General features: G+C 44.1%; 1 protein-coding gene across 3 annotated transcripts in view; it reads right to left on the bottom strand.

Annotated features, from left to right (window-relative positions):
- LOC146809872 (myosin heavy chain, skeletal muscle-like) overlaps positions 1 to 27,266 on the bottom strand; it is an 880,636-nt gene that overhangs the window by 269,806 nt on the left and 583,564 nt on the right. For all 3 annotated transcript variants that reach the window (XM_085616724.1, XM_085616725.1, XM_085616726.1), the window contains 3 exons: positions 17,885 to 18,081; positions 14,378 to 14,510; positions 5,047 to 5,263 (listed from right to left, as the gene is read on the bottom strand). In XM_085616724.1, coding sequence (XP_085472850.1) covers positions 5,047 to 5,263; positions 14,378 to 14,510; positions 17,885 to 18,081 — 547 coding nt within the window. The remainder of the gene's footprint in view (positions 1 to 5,046; positions 5,264 to 14,377; positions 14,511 to 17,884; positions 18,082 to 27,266) is intronic.

The following is a 27,266-nucleotide window of genomic DNA, read 5'->3' as shown; positions in this document are numbered from 1 at the left end:
ATAAATTAAGTTTTAGAGATGTGGAAGAAGACTGTGTATAGGTCGAGACTCTGGGGAGATGACGCATAACCTGGTGCTGCACTATAAAGGACCGCACAGCCTGTACTACTGAGGAAGTGGAGACAAAACCTTTCTTTATTTCATGGAAGATTTGCAGTTTAGTGACTTTTTGTTACCTTACTTTTTAGCTTCACATTTCTTTATAATAAAAAAACTTACTGATTCATACCTTCCATAGAAAGATTTTTATCAGTGCTTTTTATCAGAACGGTAGGAAATTAATTGTTGTGACCGTAAGAGTTTTTCGACCTTCGAGTTTTGACATGTTCCTGCTTAGTCTGTCTATCGAAATATTAAATAATTAGTGAGAATCATGCTGCGAAGAGCATATCTGACCCCAGACAAGAAAAGATGCAAGTTGTGCGCAGTAATGTTATGTTATGTTATGTTATGTTAAACAGGTTTTTGTATAGCGTGCGGCTACTCGAAAGAGTGTCCCGACGCTTTAAATTGCACGCTAATCGCAAAACACAACAGAAAAAATGAACAGAAACAGAAAGAGAAGAGACCTGATAGGACCTGAAACTAAGAAGTGAAAAGCCAAGTTTTAAGCCCCTTCCTAAAGGCCAACAGGTTGGTAGTGCTGCGCAGGGACACAGGCAATTTATTCCACAGCTGAGGCGCTAAAAATTTAAAGGAGCGGCCACCAATGCGAGCTCTCTTCACGCGGGGCACTACCGCAAAAAACAAGGCTTCAGACCTAAGCGATCTGGCAGGACGATAAAAAGACAGCCTTTTCTGAAGATATTTTGCTCCAGATGTGTGCAAGGCTTTGTGTGCCAGGGTGAGAGATTTAAAAACTATCCGCTTCCGGACAGGAAGCCAGTGCAGAGCCTCCAAAAGGCCCGAGGCTCTGGCACGGCGAGATAGTCCAAAAATAGCACGTGCTGCCGAATTCTGAACAACCTGTAATCGTTGAAGCAGGTATTCTGGCAGGCCGAGATAGAGAACGTTGGAATAGTCTATTCTCGAGCCTATCATCGCCTGCACCGTGATCTTCCTGTGTTCCTCCGATAACAAGGGAAGGAACTTGCGGAGCATCCGGAGTAAGCCAAAGCAGGTCCCTGTGAGACCGATTACCTGCGAGCGAAGTGCGAGGCCATTGTCGATCTTAATCCCAAGGTTTTTCGCTACCTGGGACGAACTTGCTGGTGGAAACATGTTCTCAGGCCACCACACTTTCCAATCCGGGTCCGAGCTGCACCCAAAGAAGAGGACCTCGGATTTATCCGAGTTGCACTTGAGGCTGTTATGATGGAACCACTGAAACACAGCCTCAAGACAACCCTGGATCCTACCTCCATCGAAGTCTGCACCCCTCTCACAGGTAAAAAGGAGCTGGGTGTCATCAGCGTAAGAGATGGTCTGGGCCCCGAAAGACTCCGCCAGGGCCGCCAGAGGGGTCATGAAGATATTAAATAGAGTTGGGCTCAGGACAGAGCCCTGAGGAACTCCGACACCCAATGGCGACATCTCGGCGGAGCAAGCAGAAGCCCAGACCGATTGTCGACGGCCTGCTAGGAAAGATCGAAACCACTGGAGCACCGTCCCTCGAAGACCAATCTCTGAGAGTCTAGCAAGCAGACCCTCATGAGGGACGGTGTCAAAGGCCGCCGACAGGTCTAACATCACCAGCATCGCTCTCCCACCCGAATCCAACACCTCCTTTATCGCCTCCGAGACTTCCAGGAGGGCTGTTTCGGTGCTAAGATTGGCGCGAAAACCCGACTGGGTAGGGTGCAGTAGGTCGTGGGCCTCCAAGTAATCGGCAAGCACCTTATGCACGTGCTTTTCAATGACCTTCGCCAAAGCCGGCAGAAGCGAAATAGGTCTATAATTCGCTAACACCTCCACATCCAGACCAGGCTTTTTAAGCAGGGGAATAATCATTGCCTGCTTCCAGGACTGGGGAACCACACCCTGTGCAAGAGAACAGTTCAACAGGGGGTTCACAAGTGGATTAATGACAGCTGCCATTTTAGCCAGGAATTTTGCGGGGCAGGCATCCCGAGGGGAACCTGACTTCAGTCCCACCATCAGGTCAAATGAAGCTGTCAGCGAGAGAGGAGGGAAAGCTGCCAAGGCCACACCGGCGTTCAGTCGGATAGCAGCGGCATTCTCCGCCCGACCTGATACCTCAGGATCCAACACAAGGAAGGAGTCCTGGATCCGCTGGATCTTGGAGGTGAAAAAGTCCGCAATCGCCCTGACCCAGGACGCAGGAGGGGGGGTCTGGGCGGGCGCTGCGCGAGAGGCTGTAAACTCCCGCACAATGGCGAAAAGCTCCCTACAGGAATTGGAAGCGGCTTCAATTTTTCTAGCAAAATAAGCCTTCTTCTCCGCGAGAATGTTCCGATGGTACGCTTTCGCCAGAGACCTGTAGGCGAGTTTCGCCGTCGCGTCGTATTTCACGCGCCAAGCTCTTTCCGCTACCTTGCATTGCCGACGAGAGGCCGCCAATGCTTCCGTAAACCAAGGGGCAGAGGCACCTTTTTCGGGTTTGCGGAGGGGCCTCAGAGGAGCAAGCTCATTGAGCCTCTCTGAGAGCCAGACCTGCAGACGCTCCACATCCTCCTCTAAGTTCCCGGTTAAGGCACAGGGATGATCAGCGCAGGACTGTGCCAACAATTCCGGAGTAATCCGGTGAAGTGGCCTGAATCCCCCTGAAGTCTGCCGGGGGACACCGGCAGGCTTCCCAGCATCTGAGAGATAAAATCTCACCAGCCTGTGGTCAGACCAAAGCACCTGGGTGGGGGCCAACATCTCTATCGGGATCGTAGAGAAGGTCAAATCCAGGGTATGTCCCTTCTCATGGGTCGGCCCAACATGATAAGGAACCAGGCCCATAGGGGCTGTGACCTCCAACATTTTCATCGCATCGGGATCCGTTTCCACGTCCATATGGACGTTGAAATCCCCGGCGACAATGCAATGTTCTGATGTAAGTAACAAAGAAGAGGTCACCGACTGGAACTCTTCAAAAAAAGAGCCCAAGGGCCCTGGCGGCCGATAGACTAGAAGACCCTTCACCGATTGGTGTGGTGAAAGGACAATGGCAAAGGCAAGGGATTCGCAATCCTTGATCGCGTCCGAGGGAATGATGGTGCAAGTGACCCTTTTGTTAACTATTAATGCCACACCACCTCCACGCCCCTTCGGCCTATCCTGCCTGAAGATGTTATACTCGGGCGGGATAGCAGTGGCAATGTCTGGGTTGGACGCCTCGCCGAGCCACGTCTCAGTGAGCATTAGGAACAGGGGTTTTTCTGACTCTAGCAAATCAAAAACATCCAGAGCGTGCCGGCCCAGAGATCGAGTGTTGAGCAGTAGGCCCATATGTTTAGCGCAAACCGCCGGCTTCTGTGGCACATCGCCAAGATGTTTCTGCGGGCGCCAGCCACACTCCGGGCAGCAATGCTTGCCCTTGTGGCGAGCAGGAAAAACCGTCCGGCAGAAACCATTAGTGTACTGCCAAGACCGAAGTTCCGGACCCGAGTAGTGTAGCATGGTGCTCGAAAAGCAAGCTAACTCGAGCCGAAAGGTCGCGTCCTGCCCGTCGCCTCAAACGCCTCCGGAACGCTGACGGGCGCAGACGGGCAGGACTCCGGCACGACTCAGGCTAAGCGAGGGCTGCCACCTGCGCGTACCGCTGCGCGGAGAAGGCGACTTTAAATAGGCTCTCCCGTCACCCTATGCGCGCGAGACCGCTCCAAGATGGCGTCCGCCGCTGAGAATGATGCCCCAAGCCAAAATGGCACCCAAGATTGATCCCCGGATCCCGGACCCACCAAAGTGGTGGTGCTTAGAGGCGCTAGGAGCGCTTTTTAAATGCAGTAAGGGGCCAGAGGGCACGCGCTACAAACAGGCAGCAGCTCGAGGTAATGCAATTAAAAGCAGGGGTAAGTGCAGCAACAAAAAACAAACCCAAGATACAAAACGGGACAGTAGTTAAAAACACAGCGCTAGTGCAGCGCGAGCTATGCAGAGTGGTAGATGGTCAGGGACACCGCCCCACAAGGAGCCGCCTTAAGTAGGCTCTCCCGTCACCCTATGCGCGCGAGACCGCTCCAAGATGGCGTCCGCCGCTGAGAATGATGCCCCAAGCCAAAATGGCACCCAAGATCGATCCCCGGATCCCGGACCCACCAAAGTGGTGGTGCTTAGAGGCGCTAGGAGCGCTTTTTAAATGCAGTAAGGGGCCAGAGGGCACGCGCTACAAACAGGCAGCAGCTCGAGGTAATGCAATTAAAAGCAGGGGTAAGTGCAGCAACAAAAAACAAACCCAAGATACAAAACGGGACAGTAGTTAAAAACACAGCGCTAGTGCAGCGCGAGCTATGCAGAGTGGTAGATGGTCAGGGACACCGCCCCACAAGGAGCCGCCTTAAGTAGGCTCTCCCGTCACCCTATGCGCGCGAGACCGCTCCAAGATGGCGTCCGCCGCTGAGAATGATGCCCCAAGCCAAAATGGCACCCAAGATCGATCCCCGGATCCCGGACCCACCAAAGTGGTGGTGCTTAGAGGCGCTAGGAGCGCTTTTTAAATGCAGTAAGGGGCCAGAGGGCACGCGCTACAAACAGGCAGCAGCTCGAGGTAATGCAATTAAAAGCAGGGGTAAGAGCAGCAACAAAAAACAAACCCAAGATACAAAACGGGACAGTAGTTAAAAACACAGCGCTAGTGCAGCGCGAGCTATGCAGAGTGGTAGATGGTCGGTAATGAGCAACAGAATTGACTTTCTGAGGATGCCGGTCCCACGGCCACTTTAAAGGCCTTGAAACTATTAATCACCATAATAGGCCAAAACCAAATGCTGATGTACCTAAAAAGAAACAAGAAAGAAAGTTTTCATCTGAACTCCAAACTGAACGTTGTGGAATGGTCCTCCCTTTGAGTACTCAGCCTTACTGACAGCCCCTTCCGACCCACTCCCTGATGACATTACCACTTAATTGTTCAATGTTTACACAAAAACAGGAACTCACCTTGAAGAGCCTTATTTTCTCGCCTGAGCGAATCTAGCTGCTCATTAGTCTCCTCAAAGGCACTTTTAAGCTTGAACAGGTCAGTGGCATACAGACGGCATTCCTTCTGAGATGCATCAAGCTCGCCGTGTATATCTTCAAACTTCTGGCGCCATTCTAGGATTTGCTTGTCAATCATTCTTTGTTTCTTGTCTAAAACTACTGCTGCAGAGTTGGCCTAAATTGGATGCAAAATTATTTTCAATGTGCATATGTTGGCAAGATCACAGTCATTTATGTTATATTCTGGTAAGATCAAGTTTCTGATTATTAGTTGTTGCACCGATACTCCTCGTTTTGTTGTGTGTGTAGATATATATATATATACATATTTATATATATAATTATATATATATACATATTGGTAAAATGGCAATTGCTACACAACAACTATACAACACATTCAGAGAAATATTAGGACATATAGTCTTCCATCTACCATCTGTGCAGACTGGTCACTTTTAGGAATACATAAAACCCTAAGGCGGTACGTAATATTATTTGTGCAAGGTATAGATTTCCAAATGTAATCAGATTACCTTACACCAAACTGTGTAGTTTGAGCTCAGCACGGAAAACCTGTAGCCCTAGTTTGTTTTCCCTTTTCAGCATAGGCATTTTTTTTTCAGTGTAGAGAAAACCTGGCCCTTGCACCACCTAAAAATGGATAAGCTCGTGGCATTTTCTAACAATATTTGCTCACTAAAAGGGTCTTTTTGTGAAGCATTTTCAAACATCTTTGCAGGCTAATTCTGGGTTCGGTAGAATAAAAGTTACATCAAGTATGCAAGATTTTGACCCAACTTTTATTTATCTGTTACACCAAACGTATAAGCAATTGGGTTATTGGTTGAGGGTCTGGAAGTCCCACTCAGGCAACAAACACAATCTTTGTCAGGGTGAACTACAAAAATTCACTAATTTAACCTGTGCTTAGCCGCCCTCTGGTAGCTTGGTGCGTTGCAGTCAGGTTTAACTTACTAACAATGTAAAAAGCATTTATGCAGTACACAAACAGCAATAATGGGAAAGCACAACATAAGAACAATCACAAACCAATTTAGAAAGATAGAGTAAATGATAAAACAATAACAGAAAGACAAAATTCCAATTACTAGAACCGAGGATATAAAATTTTAAAGTTTTTAGTGAAAATAGCACTTAAAATCACAGCACTGCTCACGGTCATCTTGTTACCATAGGCCAGGGGAAAGTCAAAGTCACAAGTTCAGGCTGACTATGATGGAGTGTGTGTTGGATCCTGGGACCAGGTTAGTCCTACTGAAAAATGACCTTCTCAAGTCCAGAGCGAAGTGTTCTGTTCTTGTTGGATGAAGGCGCGCAGAGGAGGCTTTTATAGCGAAAAGTGAGTTGAGCATTGCAGACATTGCAGCTCATCATGGGCTGTTGTTGCTGTTGCTGGAGCGGGTAGTACAACATTGTGTATACCACCCTATTTCTGCATGTTTATATTAATCCGATAATCTATTAATTGTAATATTATTAATCTGTTTGAAGTGATAACTCATCAATTATATTAATGAAAGAATTACACGTGGGATTTGCATTTGCATGGCTAAACTAACTGTATACTAATATATGTATGCATACTAATGGTAGAAAATTAGAATATTGCATGATATATGTTGCTTTTGTGACGTAATTGTAAGTTGCACCAGATGACATCGTTGGGTGAATATAAATGCTTTAAATCTTGCTATCATGCTAGATAATTACTTACACATAGGGGAATTAGTGAGGGTTTAACATTTTATTAGCCATTTCAATGTTTTAATTACGTTTTATATTTGTTTGCTTAAGTTGACTATTTGGGCCTAAGAAAAGATGGCCGCCTGAGACACACGACGTGACTACTACCGTTTCACGAGGTTTTGGGTGAAGTGCGCCTGTGCCACCGCCAGCAACAAATGGCCTCGCCCTGACCCCAGACAAGATGTACCCATCAAGGTCACACTGGGAGAATCGCCAAATTCACTAAACAAAGGACTGTCTTTAAAACCGGAACCAGCAAGTGTGATGACTTAACCTAACGGACTATGTGAGAACTTTACCGAATGACCCCAAACCAGCCAATCAGGACTGCCTAAAACTGATTTTTTTTGCATTTTGATGTTAGTTTAATTATAAAAGTGGGTAGACAAAGCGAATTAAGAACCTTCTTTTTGAGCAAACTTTTCTTTTTCCTGACGTTATACTGACGGAGAGGACGGTGACACTGCTGGACAGCTGTTATCCTGAATCTTTGAAAGACTGAATTGCTGCCTGACTTTGATGAATTAAAGACTTTTCACGACTTGATTGACTTAGAGGATGGCTAATAGCCAGATTTGGTAAATATGATGTTCAGTGGTTTGGTTTATGATTTATTAAATGTACAATTAATTAGATAAACAAAATTATTATTTTAACAAACAAATGTGTTGGGTGATTTATTTGAAGAGACTAGAATCAGATTAAATGTAGATTAAAGAATTGAGTCACCAAATATCCAAATTAAACTAATTGATCTATCGGCTAAATGAGGGGACTGTCTCGAGGTTCTGAGTTTAATAAAGGTACTTAATGTATGTTCAGGTAAATTAGGTTCTTTAGTTGAAAAGATATTCCTTTCATGTCAGTGTTTGGGCAATTTATCTCTCCCGTGAGAACGGATCAATGAAGTGTGAGTGTTGGTGTTAGGGCCCCACCAATGAAGGTATTGAGTGAATGAGCTAATGTGATATTTGATCTGAGACGAAGGGAGGATTTAAAATTCCACGCTGCATCACTGTAACACGAAGTGCAGGTTGAGCATTGCCTGTTGTCACGCATAGAACAGGTCTGACAGGAGCTTTGCGTTGGTGGTCATGGGCGGCAGAGTTTTTAGTGCAAACAGGGTTGTTCGCAGTCACAAGGACCACACACTTTCAGATTTTCTGCTTTTCTTCTTGCAAATGCTTCCACTGATGCCAGCCAAGGATACTGGACCTGGAAGCACGTCTTTGGGACCAGGACTCACTCTACTAGTGGCCAAAAGCAGGGTTAACGCAGGTCCAGGCAGGTTTCTTGGGAGCTTGCTGCCACCCCTTCTTCACAAGGCTAAGAGGCCCCTCTAACCTGGCGGCCAGACAGAAATTCAAAGGGACTGAACCCTATTTACTTTTGAGGCACCTCCCTATAAACAAACAACAGGCAGGGGTGGAGGACATCACACTTAAATTTCAAGGGCTTGGTTCAGCTCATGATCATGACTTTAAGGGTCTTGCTGAACATTTCTACATGCCACTGAAATTCACCATTTATGGTCTGGGTATGTTAGGGTGTGGACAACTTGCAGATTGCCACACGCTCGTTCCTCATTGACTTCATGTATTCTGACATGAAGTTGGTTCCCCAGTCACTGCCCTTAGAGTCCACCGAGTAATGAGTTACATGATCCAGGAAATCCAGGATGAATCTGTTGCCTAGGGCAGTTTGGAGCCCAGGGGCCGAGCAATGTTCATGCCCACCATCTCAAAGAGGGTGCCAACGACAGGAAGGGGAACCAGGGTAGCCTTCTGCTTTACCCCTGACTTTCCACTGGCCTGGCAGATGGGACAGGAACTGCAAAATACATCTTACATCATTCTCATTCGAGACAAATAAAACTGGGTAACCAAACATGCAAACCTTGCAAAGGTTTTCGCTTACCTCAGATGTTCTGCTGGGGGTATGTCATGAGCCAGACCCAGCAGGAAGGCCCTGTAGCCTGGATAATCTCTCTCATCTATGACAGCTACCACAACCTGGTGGTCTACATTGGGAATCACCTGCTCTGAGGACACTAGATGACACCTGATAGTCACCTATGTTACTCAGAGCGTCCACCCTCTGCACATTGATTGTGAATGACTGCCTATAAGTTTCATATTACCAGGTGTGTGAGCCTTGGGTACCATTTCTCACCATCTCAGGGACACTAGGATAACCTCTGCACTTTTCCTTACACTAACTTGGGCAACCTCCTCCTCAAGCACTATCAATCAATCAATAAATCAATCAATCAATCAGGAGAATTGTGAGTGCACTACTCACCCGTGAGGGTCTCAAGGCGCAGGAAGGGTTTAGTCGAAGAGCCAGGTCAGGGAGGAGGTGCATCTGATGTCGATCGGGAGCTCGTTCCAGGTCGTGGCAGCGATGTAGGAGAAGGCTCTTCCTCCTGTTCTGGTTCTGCGGATGTGCGGGGATTTCGGTGAGGGCGCGGTTGGGGGATCGGAGGTTTTTTTGGGGAACGTAGAAGTCGATTCTATCGTTGAGGTATTTGGGTCCGGTGTTGTGGCGGCCTTTGTAGGCGTGGGTGAGTATCTTGAAAGTGACTCTCTTCTCGACGGGGAGTCAGTGGAGGGTCCGCAGGTGTTGGCTGATGTGCTTGTGTCAAGGGATGCTGAGGACGAGTCTGGCTGCGGTGTTCTGTACTGTCTGGAGCTTGCAGAATAGAGACTTGTTGACACCTGCGTAGAGGGTGTTTCCGTAGTCCAGTCTGCTGGTTTTGAGTGTGTGGGTGACTGTCTTCCTTGACTCGGGGGGATCCATTTGAAGGTCTTACAGAGGATGTGGAGGGCGTTGAAGCAGCTGGAGGCGAAGGCGTTGACCTGTTGGTTCATGGAGAGGGAGGAGTCGGTACGATGCTGAGGTTTCTGGCATGGTCTGTGGGGGTCAGGAAGCTGCCGAGGGCGATCGGCCACCAGGTGTTGTCCCATGCTGACTGGTTGGTCCTGAGGACAAGGACCTCTGTCTTCCTTGAGTTGATCTTCAGGCAGTTGTTACTCATCCAGAATGTGACGTCCTGCATTCCCTCCCGGAAGTTGAGTCTGGTGGTGGTGAGGTCCTTGGTGAGTGAGAGGATGAGCTGAGTGTCGTCGGTGTAGGAAACTATGCTGAGGCCGTGCTGTCTGATGATGGCAGCGAGGGGGGCCATGTAGATGTTGAAGAGGGTTGGGCTGAGCGATGATCCCTGGGGTACTCTGCAGTTGATCTCCATGGATTCAGAGAGGAAGGGTGGCAGTCTGATTCTTTGGCTTCTGCCGGTGAGGAACGAGCAGATCCAGTTGAGGTCGGTTCCCTGTATGCCAGCATCGTGTAGTCTAGCAGTGAGTGTGCGGTGGGAGACGGTGTTGAATGCTGCTGAGAGGTCGAGTAGGATCAGGGCCGTGGTGTGGCCTTGGTCGAGGAGGGTGCGGATGTCGTCCATGGCGGCGAGTAGGCCGGTCTCGGTGCTGTGGTTACTGTGGAATACAGATTGAGAAGGGTCGAGGATGGAGTTGTCTTTGATGAACCTTGTTAACTGTGTGTTTAGGGTCTTCTCAGTGACTTATGCCGCGAAGTGGAGTAGAGAGATGGGCTGGTAGTTTTTGAGGTTCGTGGGATCCGCTGAGGGCTTCTTAAGCAGGGGTGTGACTTCTGCTCATTTTCAGTCGTCGGGGAAGGTGCCAGACTTGAATGTGGTGTTGATGGTGCGTCATAGTTCTGGTGCGATGGCAGTGGTGGCTCTGTGGTAGATGTGTGGTGGGCAGGGGTCTGTGGGGCCCTTTCATGGTTGAGGTGGTCTCTTCGGTCATGACCGGTGTCCAGGAAGAGATGGTGGGCTGGCTGGCGTTGCTGGGGGGGGGGGATGGTTGCGGAGTCAGGAGTTTGGTCATTGAAATTGTAGTAGAGGTTCTTGATTTTCAGATGGAAGTAAGGTCCGAGCTTGTTGCAGAGGTTCTGGGAAGGGGTGATGTCGTTGTTTTGCTGGGGGGTTTGGTGAACTCCTGGATGACGCTGAGGAGTTCCTTGGAGTGGCACTACACTGACCATCCCCAGTGTCTACCCACCAGTGGAGGCTGCTTCATTTTTGGACAGAGGAGATCCCCCTTGATGTGCCTGTATCTGTAGCTCTCATAGCATTTGGGGGAAAAATACCCTGAGGATTCCTTCTCAGGATAACCACCGCTCTTCTAATCAGGCTGGGACTGGCAATCCTTCTTTTGAGAACTATTTTGAGAACTCTTGGTTTTTATTTCCCCCCACCTCTTTCTTCTGATGGGGACCCTGTCTATCCTTGTGGTGATCCCTCCAGATACCTTCTTGTGGACTCCGGCGCTGAGCCTGTGGTCGGCTTTCTTGGCAAGCTCCCTAGGAATACTGAGCGTCCCATTAATTAAGTGATGGCATAGCTCTCAAAAACAATTGATGAACATATGCTCTTTTAAAAATAGATTTTTCCACTCCTCAGAAGTGTTTACTTCACTCACCCACCCATCCGGTGCCTTAATGAAATACTCAACAAAATCTGCCCAAGACTTCTGGCTGTCCCTGAACTTCAACATCCACGTCTCAGGGATGAGTCCATAATTTTTGACAATGGCGGCCTTCATTAGGGGGTATTTCATCCTGTCACCTTTCCCCATGACCAACAAAGACTCATTGCCTCTGTTGATATATGCCTCCAAAGGCTGGATCCCCAATCCTCCTCAGCGACCCTATGCATCTCTAACCACCTACCTCATAGGTCTCAAACCACTTGTCTATGTTGTCCTCACAAAAAGGTTTGCAGCAGGGGTCAGATTTATCATTATTTGCTGCTGCCCAACGCAGCAAGACAACTTGGTGTGCTGCACTACGTCAAATGGAGAGAGCATGCATGTTTCATTTTTACTAGCATATGGTGCATTCTCTCTCCGTGCACTGGTGCAAGGGTGCCTGCATTGAAGGCAGGATTGCTTTTGTGCAGGAAGAACCTCTTGCTGTACAAAAACAATCCTTAGAGGTGCTACTGATCTGACTGAGACAGACTGGAAAAGCAGCTATTATTTTACCACCCAGAGTTTGGAAGATCCAGTGGTATGTCAGATGGAGTACCTGATATGACTCTTTGTTTCCTGGGAACTGTTTGATAGAAACCCATCCCCGGTGGTAATTAAGGGTTCATATTGCTCTTCTATGAAATGTTTTTTTTACTGCTACTACATTTCTACCATCTCTAGCAGTGACATGGACTCACCTCTCTTCATGGGTAGCCAAGATTTGTGAACCTAGAATCGGTTTGGGATATGTCTGTCAAATTGGATCACAATATATTTCTAATCCCAGATATTTAAGCATTATATATTTCTTTCTCTTTACAACATAAGGCATTATGGCAGATTCCAGAAACTGAAAAACATGGCAACAGTGTAACTTTTAGGAAAGAGTTGAAAGCATTCTCATTGATCAATCCCATAGTAATCTGCACCACTTGGGGTGTCAAGAGAGTGGTGGGCTTCATGAACAAGCTAAGAACTGTATTGCTCTCATCTCCTCCATAGCTTTGTCTTTTGTCTATGCTTCCTTCTCATCATTTTGTGTGGCTGTCTAGGAGGAATACTCAAAGCCCAACTGTCACTCACACCCAGTCATGTGACCAGAGACAGGTTACAGGCACTAAATGGCAAAGGGGAGAAAAATGCTGACTTTCTGAAAGTAAAATTATGATCAAAAACCTGACCACTACTAAATAGCGGTTTTCAGCCCAATTCCAAAGACACAAAACATGACCTGAGTATCACTTCCCATTTGGAAATGACACTTATAAATTGTAATAAGGCAACTCCAATGTTATCATTTGGGAGCGATCCACCTTGCAATAGTGAAAAATAAAATTTAAGAGTTTTCACTCCCAGGACATGTTAAACCTCAATGTACATGTCTAACTTTTTAAATAAAATAACCAAAAAGCATCCTCCTCAGATACCTTAAATAAATGTATCCTTCCTAGAGAAAAAGACCTCACAATTTGTGATAAAGGTGTGTGCCCTAATGATATATAGGGAGACACAGAGTGTTTTTAAATAACCCTCACCCTCCAAAAGGACCCTTGGTGGCATGCTTCATCATTGGGTTCTTCCCGCCCCACTGCGGGACGGGGCGTGCTACAGCCTACAGAGACGCAGGAGCACTTAAGAGTGAGATCACTATGTGTCATACTAATGTGAGAGTGGAAGGGTCAGGAAAGTGAAAGTGACAATGTGGTGCAGTTTAAAAGATACCTGGCTATGTGGAGAAACTTCTATTTAATACCTTCCCTACCTGGTAGCATTAAAAGAGGGGAGTGGAGGTAATAAGCTTCCAGGGAGCCACGGCAAGGTAGTACCCTGGAGAGTGAGCAGCCTTGAAGACAACGCTCCTCCCCTCCCGTGAAGAGCTCATGGGGCTATAGCATGACATTATTTATATAATCAATTAAGAAACAATACCTATTGAGTATAGTATTACATGTTATAATTACGCATGAATCCTGCTAACATTGTACAGTAGGTCACATTGTGATTCCATTTTCGTAAGAATGGTTAAGTGTTCTTAACTTGGTCCTGATGAAAAAGCCAAGGGGATGGTTTTGAAACATGTTGAATAGTAAGGAGATAGCCCATAGAAGCATATTACTTCCACTCCCCTCTTTTAACGCTACCATCTGGGGAAGGTATTAAATAGTAGTTTCTCCACATAGCCAGGTATCTTTTAAACTGCACCACTTGGTCACTTTCCTGACCCTTCCACTCTTAGTTTTTGCCGTCTGTAGTGCATTTTGAAATCTATTAAATAAACGTCCATACTTTCTATTTTTCTCCTATCTCGTGCCTTGTTGAGTCTTTTGACGTATTTAATACTGCATATTGTCCTGATTATTTTAATTCTTTCAGGAGTATGTTGCCTCGCCCATTCTTGAGGATAACGATAACTTTTATTATCTATTAGGTTATCTAAGCTAGCGTAAACACCAGCAACAACATGCCTTTTTTTAATCTGTTCTTTCAGATATTTCTTCCTATTGCAGAGAAGATAATTCCATAAGGTACATTTACTGATTTGTAATTTACGTTGTTTTCCTGGAATACCATATGGTCATTTATGGTATGGCCCACATGGTTTTATTCATGCAAAGGTTATTATTTGCATTTTATAGCATTTTTTTAGCCATGACCTCGCAATTTTACACTTAAGCTCCAGAAGAGAACTACAGTACTTTGCATTCAGTTTGATTCCTCTGTTCTTTGCGGCAACACTTGTTAACACCTGCCAGACACTGTTGCATATATTTTGGCCCGGGACATTCGATCGCTTTACAAATGAACAAAAAATAACACTGATGAGCAAAAAACATGCTGCTAAAGAAAAATGTTCAGTTGGAAATCACACAAAATAAATATTCCTCATATTAAGGTCCGCCTAAGTGAATGTGCATAGTTTTCCAACTGCATAAATCAGAGGCCTGCTGATGTAAAATTTTAAATCACACCTTCTCTAGGTCTATGCAGATATCTTCCATCTCTCCTTGAAGTCTCTGCTTTGTCTTTTCCAAACTTGAGCACTTTGTTTGCGCCGCTTCTACTGCTTCTTCTGCCTCTTGTAAACGTGATGTCAGTTTTTTCCTGTAGTAACAAACAATTGAAACAGTGTTCATTTGTACAGCCACATTGTTATTCTATCTGGAGCATCAATACAATTTTCCTAGTTTTAGACTGTATTAAGTAATATGCAAATGAATGAAACTATCCAGTGAAAATAAGTGCAGAAAGTATTTAATATAGCACATCTTCATACCTGTTGCCAGCCTGCAAATTCTTAAAGGAGAAAAAACAAAGTGACAATCTGCATTTCCAGTGTATACACGTGGCTGATTCCTTCATTCCTTTGACAGTAACCTTGCTACAGTGGTGACTGCCTAGAATGATAGTGGCACTCGCCTGTCTCACTGACTCCTCCAACCTGTAGACAATGTGGGTTAACACACTTGGCAACAGAGAGAAATTTAGAAAAGTGGTTCAGAGACTGCACTTTGTCTATTTCTTTTAAATCGCTCAATACTTGGACAAACTGTAGCATCAGTGTGTTACATGAAACAAAGAAAAAACAGACCTGGAACTAGGCACGATTCAAGGATGACTGGAATAGAGTGGAGTTCAGATACACCAACTGCAGACAAAGGGCCCTATTTAGAGATGGGCAAATTGAAAAGTTGCGGATGACCTTCCGCCATATTTAGGCTGCCACTAATATAAATGCATTCATAATAAAATGGATGGGAATCAGCCCCATTTTGGCAGATGCCCTGCGCCTACCCGCTTCTGTCTAAATATGTCCCTTAATCTGTTTTTGTGGAGGTCAAAGTTTCCCAGCAAGGAAATATCCAACATTGAAGACGGCAAGGGGCCAACAAAATTCGACATGTTGGTGTTGATCTCCAGCTTAAGGCAGTAGTTTTGACATTAAAAGGGCTGAGGATGATGACGCTAGATTTCATAGCCATTGAGGTATCTTTGCTGTTGCGATAGATGTTCCCCCTTAACCTGTTTTTTTCCATTGCTAAAGTCATTTTTTGGTTCTCAAAATTGTCCAACGGGGCAATGCAGGAAGATGCAGGTGGCCAGGGCCCAATAAGGCCAGCTAACTTCTGTGTAAGGAAACATTTTTCAGTGTGGCAAAAAACTCTGAGCAGGATGTAGCTGTGTTTTTTGCCTTCCATGGGTATGCCCTCCCTGGGCAAACCTCGGTAATGTGTCCTGCTACTCCAGAGGTGTCAAAAAGTTCCACTTTTCTCCAGTTGATGGATGAGTTTTTTTAATCACTCTAGTCACTCCCATAGTCCACAGTTCCACTGGGTAGGCTTCTAGGTACCAGGCCAGTTGCACTCTGGTGAAAGAAAGCAGGAGTCCTTTTGCAATTCGTGTCCCTAGATCAGGAAAACAGGAACTAAAACAGCTGACCTTTAGAGAGCGGTTTAGTCTTCAACTCCTAACAGGGGCCAGGAGTCCTTGAGTTTCTTTCTTCTGGCAGGGCCTTCCTCTTCAGTTGTTTACTTCCTAAGCCCATAAATGTTCTAAGGAGCTGGAGGTTCCATTCTGTACTCTAGCCGGTGACTGAAGAGTTTTCCCACCAATTCTGTACATTTTCTTGCCCCATGCCATACCTTCCTTTTTGCTAAATTGTAACATTTCCCAGAAGCCTTAAATCCAAGATCATTAACTCGTTCATCTACTAGAAGGGGTCCCTTCCTCTGTCACACCCAAGAACGGTGGTTTCCCATTGCTAAGAGGGCGCTAAGATTCAATAAGAGCAGATCCTATGTGCGCTATTGAGATCTAGAAATCAAAAGATTTAGATGGAAAGATGGTGCTTAGCTTGCCAGCTGCTTCTGTGCCCTCTTGGATAGGCACTCCCTGTTGTTAACAATAGCCCACAGAGACCAGTCTTTTCTCCTGACTATTGTCGTCTAGAGGGTTGTTAACTCCAGCCAGGAATACGTTTTGGCTCCTGGAGAGGGGGAATAGTAGTAAAAGTAATTCTTAGCTAGTTTTGGCTCAGGCAGCATAAACTACCGTTTCATAACCTTACTTTCCAATATAGTTATCAATAATCTGATTTTACCATTCATTTAGATGTTGTAAACTGTATGAAAATAACTTTCATTCATTTGCTAGCATTTTCCCAAGTGAAAACATGAATTAAATAATTTGTATTTCATTCAGCCTTTTTCATGGAGAATCTAGGTAAACCTAAGCAGTGAACTAAGTTTTAGACATGTAGTCACTGTAAGGGCAACCAATTATAAATATCTAGGTTGACCTTTTTAGTATATATACAAACACCAAGCCTCATGGGCTTACAAGCCACGTTTTAGGGATAATTTATTAACATCTGAAATAGGTTTTCCTACATGCAAAAGCACTTTTCCAATCAGTGCATGGCTGCAGCCATATATTTGTGCTCTTTTTGTGGGTGGTGTGAATGCGCACTGCAGCCTAGATATGACATTTGACTTTCATTACATTGGATCATTTTCTGAGGAATCTAGTATGATATTGCAGGAAAGCAAATAAACCAATTAGATCATTCCAACACCCACTACATGTTTAAGGAGCAAAACACAAATGCTATACTACTTTTGAGCAGTGCTATAGCATACATCGTCATACAGGCAGCAAAACTAAACTGGGGAAAATGGAGAGGTAATGTTAAAAAATAATGTACTTTCTTACATTATCCTTTTATTGTACTACGACCATATCCTCCTTCTGCACTGATGTCTACAAAGACGAGTATATAATTATTTAAATCTATGATGAATCCTTTTGTGATATAATTTTGAAACATATTTCTCCGTGCCTACTGAAGCAGGATCGACCTCTCAATGTGTTAAGTCATCCTAACGCTTTTCTCCTGTCAGAACCTCCACTTTCTACACAATGTATTTTAACCGAATGTTCTTTTCCTTGTATCTGTTTTAAGCATGGAACAATTTCTTACATAAGTATGCATAAGTCCTCAACCCATAAAATGGCCAATCCTTCAATTGTACTACTTGTAGTGGCAAATACATATGTACATGTAAGGTAGGTCCCATGATATCTGCACATAGTCACAGTAAATGATGTGAATGATGTGTTTTGAAATGTCTGGCATAAAAAAACTGCCAACAATATTTTCTTGTTTTACCTGACATTTTTTCTCATGACAGAAATAGCTTTGCACTTTTTACACCTTTCATTTTTTTCACAACAAATTAAATTATATTTTCTGCCACGACATGGCCCAAAGGGCCCACAACATGTATACATGTCAATGTGTATAAACATGGCATTTTCATCAGCATCCATACACATCATAGCAAAAATGCTTTGTACCCAACTAACCAAGTGTGCAACGTCCCAACTATGCACCTTTCATTTTTTGTAAAATATTTCAGGGTTACTTTTGCACCACTAATACCATATATTTGATCAAGTACATGATTGATCTTTCTTACTTGGCTTCTTCAAGTTCCTCTGTCCTCTGAACAGCATCATTTTCATACCGCGTTCTCCAGTGAGTGACTTCATTGTTTAGCTTGGAAACAAGTCTTTGAAGCTCTGATTTACTTTCTTGCTCCTCTTCTAGCTGTTCTTTCAGTAGTTCACAATCAAGTTTGAGGTTGGAGAGACTTGTCGTCATCATAGATTTTGACTAAACATTTAAATAAAGTGAGATAAGTCCATCAAGATATGACATGATTTTATTTGTACTGGTATTGATATAGATATATATTGATATATAATTACAAATGATATGCTTGCTATTTGATACCTGTAGGGTACAATTCTCAAATCATACAATGATTTAGTCACAGATATTTACAAAGATGTGAGGAATTGACAAGTCAGGGTGGGGAATGACATTAATAGTCCTGGAACTCCCACAAATGTACTTTAAATTGTTTGTGGGCATTTATAAATCTTTCCCTCGCCAATCCCCCACTATAAATTGATAAATAAATTGGTTTCCATAGAAGGAATAGGAAGGGAACACCCTTACAATTGTTGGAAGTGCAATTGCAAAACAGTACGCACAACTGTACACTACATACATGCATTATGATGAAATGATGTATTCAACTGAAACAGCTTTCCCATGGAAGACTTAGTTGATGACAGCCAAGATGATAGGGACACAGCCCAACAAGAGGAAGACGAAGCAGACATAGCAGACTTTAATGATATCGGTTCAACAAAGATAGGTTGTAAAGACGGGACACTAGACTGAAATGGAAGAGTGCTAATGAAATAAAAGCTGCCTTGTGGAAAGCATAAGCCATGCTCTCCACAAAACCAAATCTGGACATTTCAGATGTGAACACAATCACAACATAGAATGCGGAGTCAAGACAATCACAGCCATATCATATATACTCAAAATATACCATTCCATTGCAAAATAGGCAAAGAAACATAAGGGGAGACGTGAGCAAGACCTACAATTACACTACTGGAAATGATAAACAATATGAAGGGTTCAACCTAATATCAACTTACCAATTGTGTATATCAAGGAACACATCTAAAACAGTACAAAAGTTACTGGCATGGTGATTGTTGAATTCAAAAAAGGTTTGGACAAGCTGACAACCTTAAACGACAACAGAGTGAATTGGTTGCAAGCTCTTTGCTACTCTCAATATTCGGGTCAGCTTGTCAGATAAAGTCAAAAGGCTTATATGAACCATGATTAGGAAGTGGAAAAGGCAGGAAAGTAAATCTGTTATTAATTTCTCTAGCTTCAAAGTCACAGGATTTTTTTCAGCACAAGGGAGCATTAGATTTCTCATGGGAACTTTTCCTATAAGGTCAAGCAATACACATTTGCTCGGGCTACTAGCAAAATATGGGGATACCATTAAAGTATGGCTGTTTTTTAAGTCATCCAATTGTTTTGTGCACTTAGTGCATAGCAAAAGTAATATTTGAAGGAGGTCACATGCTTTTTGATGTGGAAGCCTCACATAAAGTGCTCGAAATGGTATTAGAGATGTTGGGGAGGGCTAGTAACCGTATTGATAACAGCTTTTTTAGTGTCTCTAACTGTCAACGTTTCTTAATGGTGTTGTTCATACATATAACAAGCATTTGCAATGCAACAGGTCTCGCATTTACGCGAGTTTGAGCTATTGGCATTCTAAATGACAATGCCTTTTATATATGTTTTATTTTTTTAAACATAAATAAAACGCATTGTCATTTACAATACCAATAGCTTAAACTCGCGTAAATGCGAGGCCTATTGCATTGCAAATGGTTGTTAAATAAGTTAAACTTTTATGCTGGATAAAGAGAAGAAGGCAATTAGCGTAATCTATCCACTAGAACCCTAGGGGCTTATTTACAAGCCCCTTGCACCGCCGCCGCGTCACTTTTTCCCATATTAAAAGTGACGTACAGGTGGCGCACTGGGCTTGTAAATAAAGCCCATAGTCGGCAGCTTCACTCTGCCCCGAATTAAGCCAAAACCCAGTAGCACCAGCCCTTTTATACTAAAGTGTCCGAGGAAGTTCTTGAAATAACTCACAGCACCATTGACTACTTTGCAGTGCCATACTAAAGGATGACTGTGTCACATAAAGGCCATAACAACAATCACCAGTGGTGTGGATTCCAATGAAACATATTCAACTAATGATGTATGTAGGGTGTGTGTGTTACCATGTATGTAGGCGTGCATGTGTCACCATGTATGTAGGTGTGCATGTGTCATTATGTATGTAGGGTGTGTGTGTGTCACCATGTATGTAGGCATGCATGTGTCACCATGTATGTAGGTGTGCATGTCACCATGTATTTAGGCATGCATGTGTCACTATGTATGCAGGCGTGCATGTGGCACTATGTATGCAGGCGTGCATGTGACACTATGTATGTAGGTGTGCATGTGCCACCATGTATGCAGGCGTGCATGTGTTGTTCATGTGTCACTATGTATGCAGGCGTGCATGTGTTGTGCATGTGTCACTATGTATGCAGGTGTGCATGTGTCACTATTTATGTAGGCGTGCATGTGTCACCAAGTATGTAGGCGTGCATGTGTCACCATGCATGTAGGCGTGCATGCGTCACCATGTATGCAGGCGTGCATGTGTCACTATGTATGCAGACGTGCATGTGTCACCATGTATGCAGGCGTGCATGTGTCACTATGTATGTAGGCGTGCATGTGCCACTGGTACTTCATAATACATTCTTGCGTGCGCGCGATCGCCTTACCTGTTTATTCAGAATGTAAACACTAACCCAATTGTGATCAGACTCTGTGTTGATTGCTAGGCATCATTTGCACAGACTCTTTTACGCAGCGGATAATTTACAAATACATTTCCTTTTGTTAAGGCATCAATTATTAATGTGCATGTCATCCGAACTGTGAATAACACATCACAATTTTTGTTGTTTCCTCGAATAGCAGTTCATTAGGCAGAGAAGTAGTGAAATGCCTTATGCATGAAAGCCCCACCCACCCTCATTTTTCACAGTGATAAATGAGCAAATCTGTTGCAGGGTAAAATAACTACTCAGGAGGGCTCGCTGAACCAGCCCGATTAATATTAATGAAACAGGCTTCTATTTTGTGAATCCTACCAAATGGGCTGCAAATGCAGGTGTGGAGACCTACCAGGCAACCCTTGTCCTCTATAGGGGGACCGATATCTGTTCCCCTCAAAGCTGCACCCCATATTCAAAAAGTGGAAACTATCCCTCAAAGTGAGCTTTCACTTTACAAATACTTGCCATCTCCCTTCAGGAGGGGGTTTCCAGTCAATGGTTAGCGGTTGCAATTCAGGTGGTAAATCAATGATATATTGCCGACAGATGATACCCCTTTCAGTGCCACTCCTCCTCCTGAACCGTAATGAGTGAAAAAGTGCAAATTGTGAGTCTGAAATACTTTTTCAACCTACAATGTGTATTTGTAGTTTGTACGTTTGCAGTCTCAGCCTCTGACACTTTGAGAGTTGCAGGCTTTGCACTGTAAATGTAATCCATTCCCTGTAAGACATCACGCCAAATCATTTTACCAATCTAATAAACAGACCTCAGAAATTGCATTAATTGAGCTATGGCTCAGTTACGCCAAAACGAAGCTCCTACTCTCAAATAATATCTTGCAAAACATAACAAGGGCTGTTACAGGCTTAACATTCAGCAATACTCTGCAAAAAAAGCATACCTTGTCAACTAGGAAAATCAGCCAAATATACTTTTATTCTCACATCAACAGTCTAAAAAACATACATTGGCTACATTCTTAGACTGAAACTGTGTTTAAATTAATGACTAAGTCACAAGATTATTTACTAGCATGATCATTCATACCCAGAGGCTTTATTATTAATCATGTGCACCTGTCGGCTGCATATTTCATTTTGAGATGTTTTCTTTCTCACTTTGCACAATCAGTTTGAGGCGAGTTTCCTTTCTTTTGGGGCAGCGGTCCAACATACTGCATCTCATACTTTCAATGCGCCAGCAAGGCCACTGTGAACCAACGAAGGACGATTTTATTCAGGCAAACCACGTCCATTTGAGATCCCGGCAAATGACAAACTCTCTCCGAGTCACCTTTCTTGATTCCAGCTCCCAGACCAGGAGCAGGAGTAGCTGCCCCTCTATCACTAAAAGGAAAACGTGATGCACTTATAATAAAAGATACATGTTTGTAAAGCTATTATTAGGCAGTGGTTCCATGGACAATCTTACGTTTGTGGCCTTCTGATTAGAAATGCACACTGAGGCGTCAAGCTGACAACAAAAAACAGAGATACTTTGGGGAAGGAAACTGCTAAACTCTACCAATCATTCAGGAATCACTCCACAAATGACAGCCCCAGGATTCTGGTCAATACAAATTTCGAACTGAATACACTGTATAGTTTAAAGGCAGAAAAGGTCCTGGAGAACCTGAAAAAAAAAGGCTGGCACGCTGCTAGGCTTTTCAACTACCACTACCTACTCCAAAGTTTGCAGTAAACACGCTCCTTCCAAATAGTCATTCCTCATTCCTTATGATTGCCTAAACCCATTTGGAGATTTATTACCAAGTTACTGAATAGCAAATAGGTTTGATACATTTGAAAAACATATTTTCTTGTCGCAAACCAAGCAATTTACCGAAGAGGCACAGTAAGCAAGGGACCCACGTCTGGGCATACCCATCCCATTTAGGTAATTAGGTAAAAAAGTGCTTCTGAAAATAAAGCAAACATTCCTCCCCAGTCAAGAGATCTGGAATAAATCCATTGTTCTTTTTTCACTATGCCACCCCAGTTTGGACCCATACGTATTAATAATACGTTGTACATTCTGAAAATAAAAAATAGATTACTTATTTCTTTTTTTAAATTTTAAACATTCTTTATTTAGTTTTAAACACCCAGCAGATACAGCATGAAAGGACATACAAAAGCAAACCAGCAAATATTCCCCCTTCCCCCCACGAGATTATCCCACCCACCCCACCCTGGCTGGTCCTTGAGGAAAATATCAAAGGAAAAAGAACACAAGGAACGCTTCCACTGGCATGAAAGATGCCAGAAAAAACAGACAGAAAACACTGTCTTTACATGTAGCTGCAAGATCTTGCGAATCTTACAAACATAAAACATTAGAGCCATTTGGGCCATAAACATTAAATCACTTATAGGTATACTTTAGCGCCTATCCCCGATATCTTGGCTGTCCCCATACCATCTAATCAGGGGGCCCAAATTCCCATCCCCATGGCTCTTGCTCTCTGCCCCCTCCTAGCATATACTGCAGTCTCAAGCCTAAACACTGCCAAGAACCTCGCCAGCCATTGCTGACCTGTAGGTGCAGGGCCGGACTGGCCGTAGCGGGCACCTGGCAATCCCCTGGTGTGCTGCATGGGTGGGGGCCGTTTTTGTTACAGGGCCGATTTTGCAGCATAGCTGCAAAATCGGCCCTGTAACAAAATCGGTTGAAAACTGGCCCTGGTAAAGAGCTTGGCCGCACCCCCAACCCCCCGGGGGGGGCGGGGGTGGCCGAGCACTTTGTCAGGGCCGGTTTTAGTTCCCAGTCCGGCCCTGCGTAGGTGGAATAGGATCGAGCCAGTGAGTAGCTAAACAAAATCTGGATACTGTTTTAGCTACAAAAAGAAAGGTCTGGACATGGGCTGGAAAATGAGAGCTGCTCACTCCTAGTACAATCAGCTGTGGTGTCATCTCAATTTGCTGACCCAGATGAGATTCAAGAATCATACAAACTTCCCTTTTAATGATACACAGGTTGGGGCAGGAAACAAACATATGTATGATGTCTGCTGCAGGATAGCTACAGCATGGGCATGATGTTCCCGCCCCTCCTCCCCATTTAGAAATCTTCTCTGGTGTTATATACAGATTAAACCAAGCCTTAAAGCATTGCAATTGGAGATTAGCTGCTATACATGAGGTTTGGGCCATAATAAGGGAATCTTCTACTTCCCCTAGTTCAACCTGTAGCCTCTCCTGCCAATGATCACAATGTTTGGGTAGATCATCAGTCATCGTCTCATTTAGTTTTTTATAAATCCCACCCAGTGTCCCTAGCCCCTTAAGTAACAACTCCACCAATGTCACCCTGGTGAAGCCACTGCTGCCTCCCAGTTTCCTCATTAAGAAATCTCTAATCTGGAGATATTTTAAAAACTGCCTGTTATCAATCCCAAAAGTTTCTTTAACCCCTTGTGTGCGCACAACGGCTCCCGGCCGTCGTGCATTATGGTGGGCGTGTGCGCACGATGGCCGGGAGCTGTTTATTTCTCCCGCACAGCGGGAGAAATAAACCCGCACGCAAGGGGTTAATCTTGCCGATAGAACACACCCCAGCCGCTTCCATAATATCGCCAACCTTCCTGACACCTTTGTCATTCCACATTTTCATATACACATTCTTAAAAATACAAGGAAGTGATTCATTGCCATACAGAGGGGTATAAGCATGTATGCGACCCAGACCAAGCTTTTTTTGAACTGAAGTCCAAATTTTAAAGCACACATCAATGTCTTGAACTTCACTCTTTTGTAATAATTAAAATCAGTATATTGTACGAGACAACCCCGTAGCCCCTAACCCCAATAATAAATCATAAATTGATGTGGGAGCCGCCTCTTGTACCTGATCAAGTTAAACCCTGATTAGACTTCCCATTTTAAATAGTATAGCAGCCCAGTGATATAGCTGTAAATTAGGGACCGCCCATCCGCCTCTGTCCCTAGGTAGTGTCAGAAATTTTAGCGCTCTCCGAGGGCGACAATTAGCCCAAAGAAATTTAGTGAACAACTGATTCATATTTTTAAACCAAGTATTGTTAATAGCCAACGGCATCGCCCTGGAAAAATATAATTTTTTGGGCAAAAACACCGTCTTAATGACATTGCACCTCCCTATCAGGCTTAGCTTGAGATTATCTATGCAGTTAAAATCTGTCTTAAATTTTATAAGCAATGGATCCAAATTAGTTTCAACAATTTTGCTCACATCTGCCATTATTTCCGCCCCAAGATATGTTGCCTTCTGAACGACCCGGGGGTCATTGATCTGAAGTCCCTTACTGACAACAACAAGGATTTTATTAGAGTTAAGTCGATATCCCGAGATATGCCCAAAAATGTTAGCCTCTTTTTCAATTTCAACTAGTGCACAAAGTGGATTAGGGGTCATAATAGCTAGATCATCGGCATATGCCAAGATCTTAGTGCTCCCGCCCTAACTGTGTATAGCTAAAATCTGGTTGTTATCTGTTAATTTCCTAACGAAGGGGTCACTATACAAAGCAAATAAAAGGGGGGAGCAAGGACACCCTTGACGCGTCCCCCTGCTAATTAACACCAGACCTGACAATTCCCCCATATTAGCAATTCTAGCCACTGGATTATTAGACATTATTGAAATAGCCTTGATGAAGCCTGTGCCAAATCCTCTACTCTCCAGTGTTGCCCACAGAAACGGCCTGGAGAGCCTATCGAAGGCTTTCTCCGCATCTAGCAGAATCAGCCTGAAAGGGTCTCCCATAATCTCTGCCGCGTCAAAGAGAGCAATCACCCTCTGTATATGATTTATTGTGCTCCTACCGGGAACAAACCCATGTTGGGTGGGTGAAACCAGCTTCTTAATCATGGCGGCTAGGCGATTTGCCAAAATCTTGGCATACACCTTTATATCACTATTAATTAACGTTATAGGCCGATAAGACGCCAGGTCTTTAGCCGATTTCCCTTTTTTAGGAAAGACCACAATGTTAGCTGATCCCCATGATTTGGGTGCCCTCTGCCCAGACTGTGCTTTGAGAAAGACATCGACCATAAGTTCTACCAAGCAGGGAGCCATTTTTTTATAGAATTCCACTTGAATAGAATCAGTACCAGCCGCCTTCCCTTTAGCCAGGGAACTGATAACATCCATAACTTCTTCAGTCATAATGGGTATTTCTAATGCTTCTCCTTCCTACCTAGTTAGTTCCCCCAAGGAAGCTCGGCTAGATAATCCTGAATTTCTTTCTCCTTTCCAGTGATTTCTGCTGTATAAAGCTGTTGATAAAATCACTGGAAGGCAGCCTGAATATCTGAGGCCTCTGAGACTAACCCATCATGAGGATCATCAATTTCGAGAATTGCTCCCTTTCTCACCCCTTCTCTTGTGCGAACCGCAAGTATATGCCCCACTCGGTCGCTACATTCGTACATTTTGGATCTCCACGCTGCATATTACCCTGCTGCTTTGCTTGTTGAGACTTCTAAGATTTGAGATTTAGCTAGTGCTACCTGAGTTTGTACCTGGCAAACATCTCCCCCATCCATAATAGTTTTTACTAGTTGTGCCTCCGCCTCAGCTAGCTTGTCATAAAGTTCCTGCATATAGCGTTTGCCCGCTTTCTGAGACTGCCAACCATACCTTGAGGTTTCTCCTCTTATCCCAGCTTTCATTCATATGTGCAATATATTCCTGATCATAAAGGAGTGCCCTAACAAAAGTCTACCGTGGTATCTCTTTTTTAGAGGCTTGAAGATGGATCTCTAGGACTAACGGGTTATGGTCAGACATGACCCGTGGAAATTTAGAGATTTGGCAGTTAGTCGAAAGACCCCGGGACACAAAGAAATAGTCAAGCCTAACATGTGTCTGATGTGGAGCTGAAAAAAAAGTAAAGCCAGGGTCGTGGGGTTCTTGTAAGGCCTAAATATCCATGAGACCATGAATCGTACATAAATTCTGCAAAGATTTAAAGACTTTAGGTTTACGACCTCTGTAAAGGCAGTGGCCAGCCAACAAGCTCCATATTTATACAATTAAAAAGGGCAGGATCATCAAACACTGAACCATAAACTGAGCAGAGTGTAAAGGAATAATTATCAACATTGCATATCGTGATTGCCTATTTGCCCAGATGATCCTAATAGACCGTGGGAAACTAAAATTCTTCTTGCGAGCCATTATGGCTACCGCTTTTGTGCGAGTGCCTTGGGTTATGAAGGAAACTAGCTGATAACCTGCTAATTCTGCCACTTTTTGTCTGCCAGCTTCGATGTGTGTTTCTTGTAAACATATTATATACACATTAGGATGTTGGATGTCTTTGTTGACCCTGCGCTTCTTAATCTGACAATTCAAACCACATATACAATTACTTATTTCTGATAACATAAGCACTGCTTGCAATAAATATAGTGTACCTTGGTTTCTTCTTCCAGTTGTTTTTTAAGATCTTCCATCTGAGAAGTCATTAGCATCTTTGTTCCAGTGATGTCTGCTGTATAAAGCTGTTGATAAAATCACTGGAAGGCAGCCCGAATATCTGAGGCCTCTGAGACTAACCCATCATGAGGATCA

Source organism: Triturus cristatus, chromosome 7 (genome assembly GCF_964204655.1).
Source record: "Triturus cristatus chromosome 7, aTriCri1.1, whole genome shotgun sequence".
In the NCBI taxonomy this organism is placed as follows: Eukaryota; Metazoa; Chordata; class Amphibia; order Caudata; family Salamandridae; genus Triturus; species Triturus cristatus.
The sequence above is the reverse complement of the archived record's forward strand: the minus strand, read 5'-3'. Positions and strand labels throughout refer to the sequence as shown.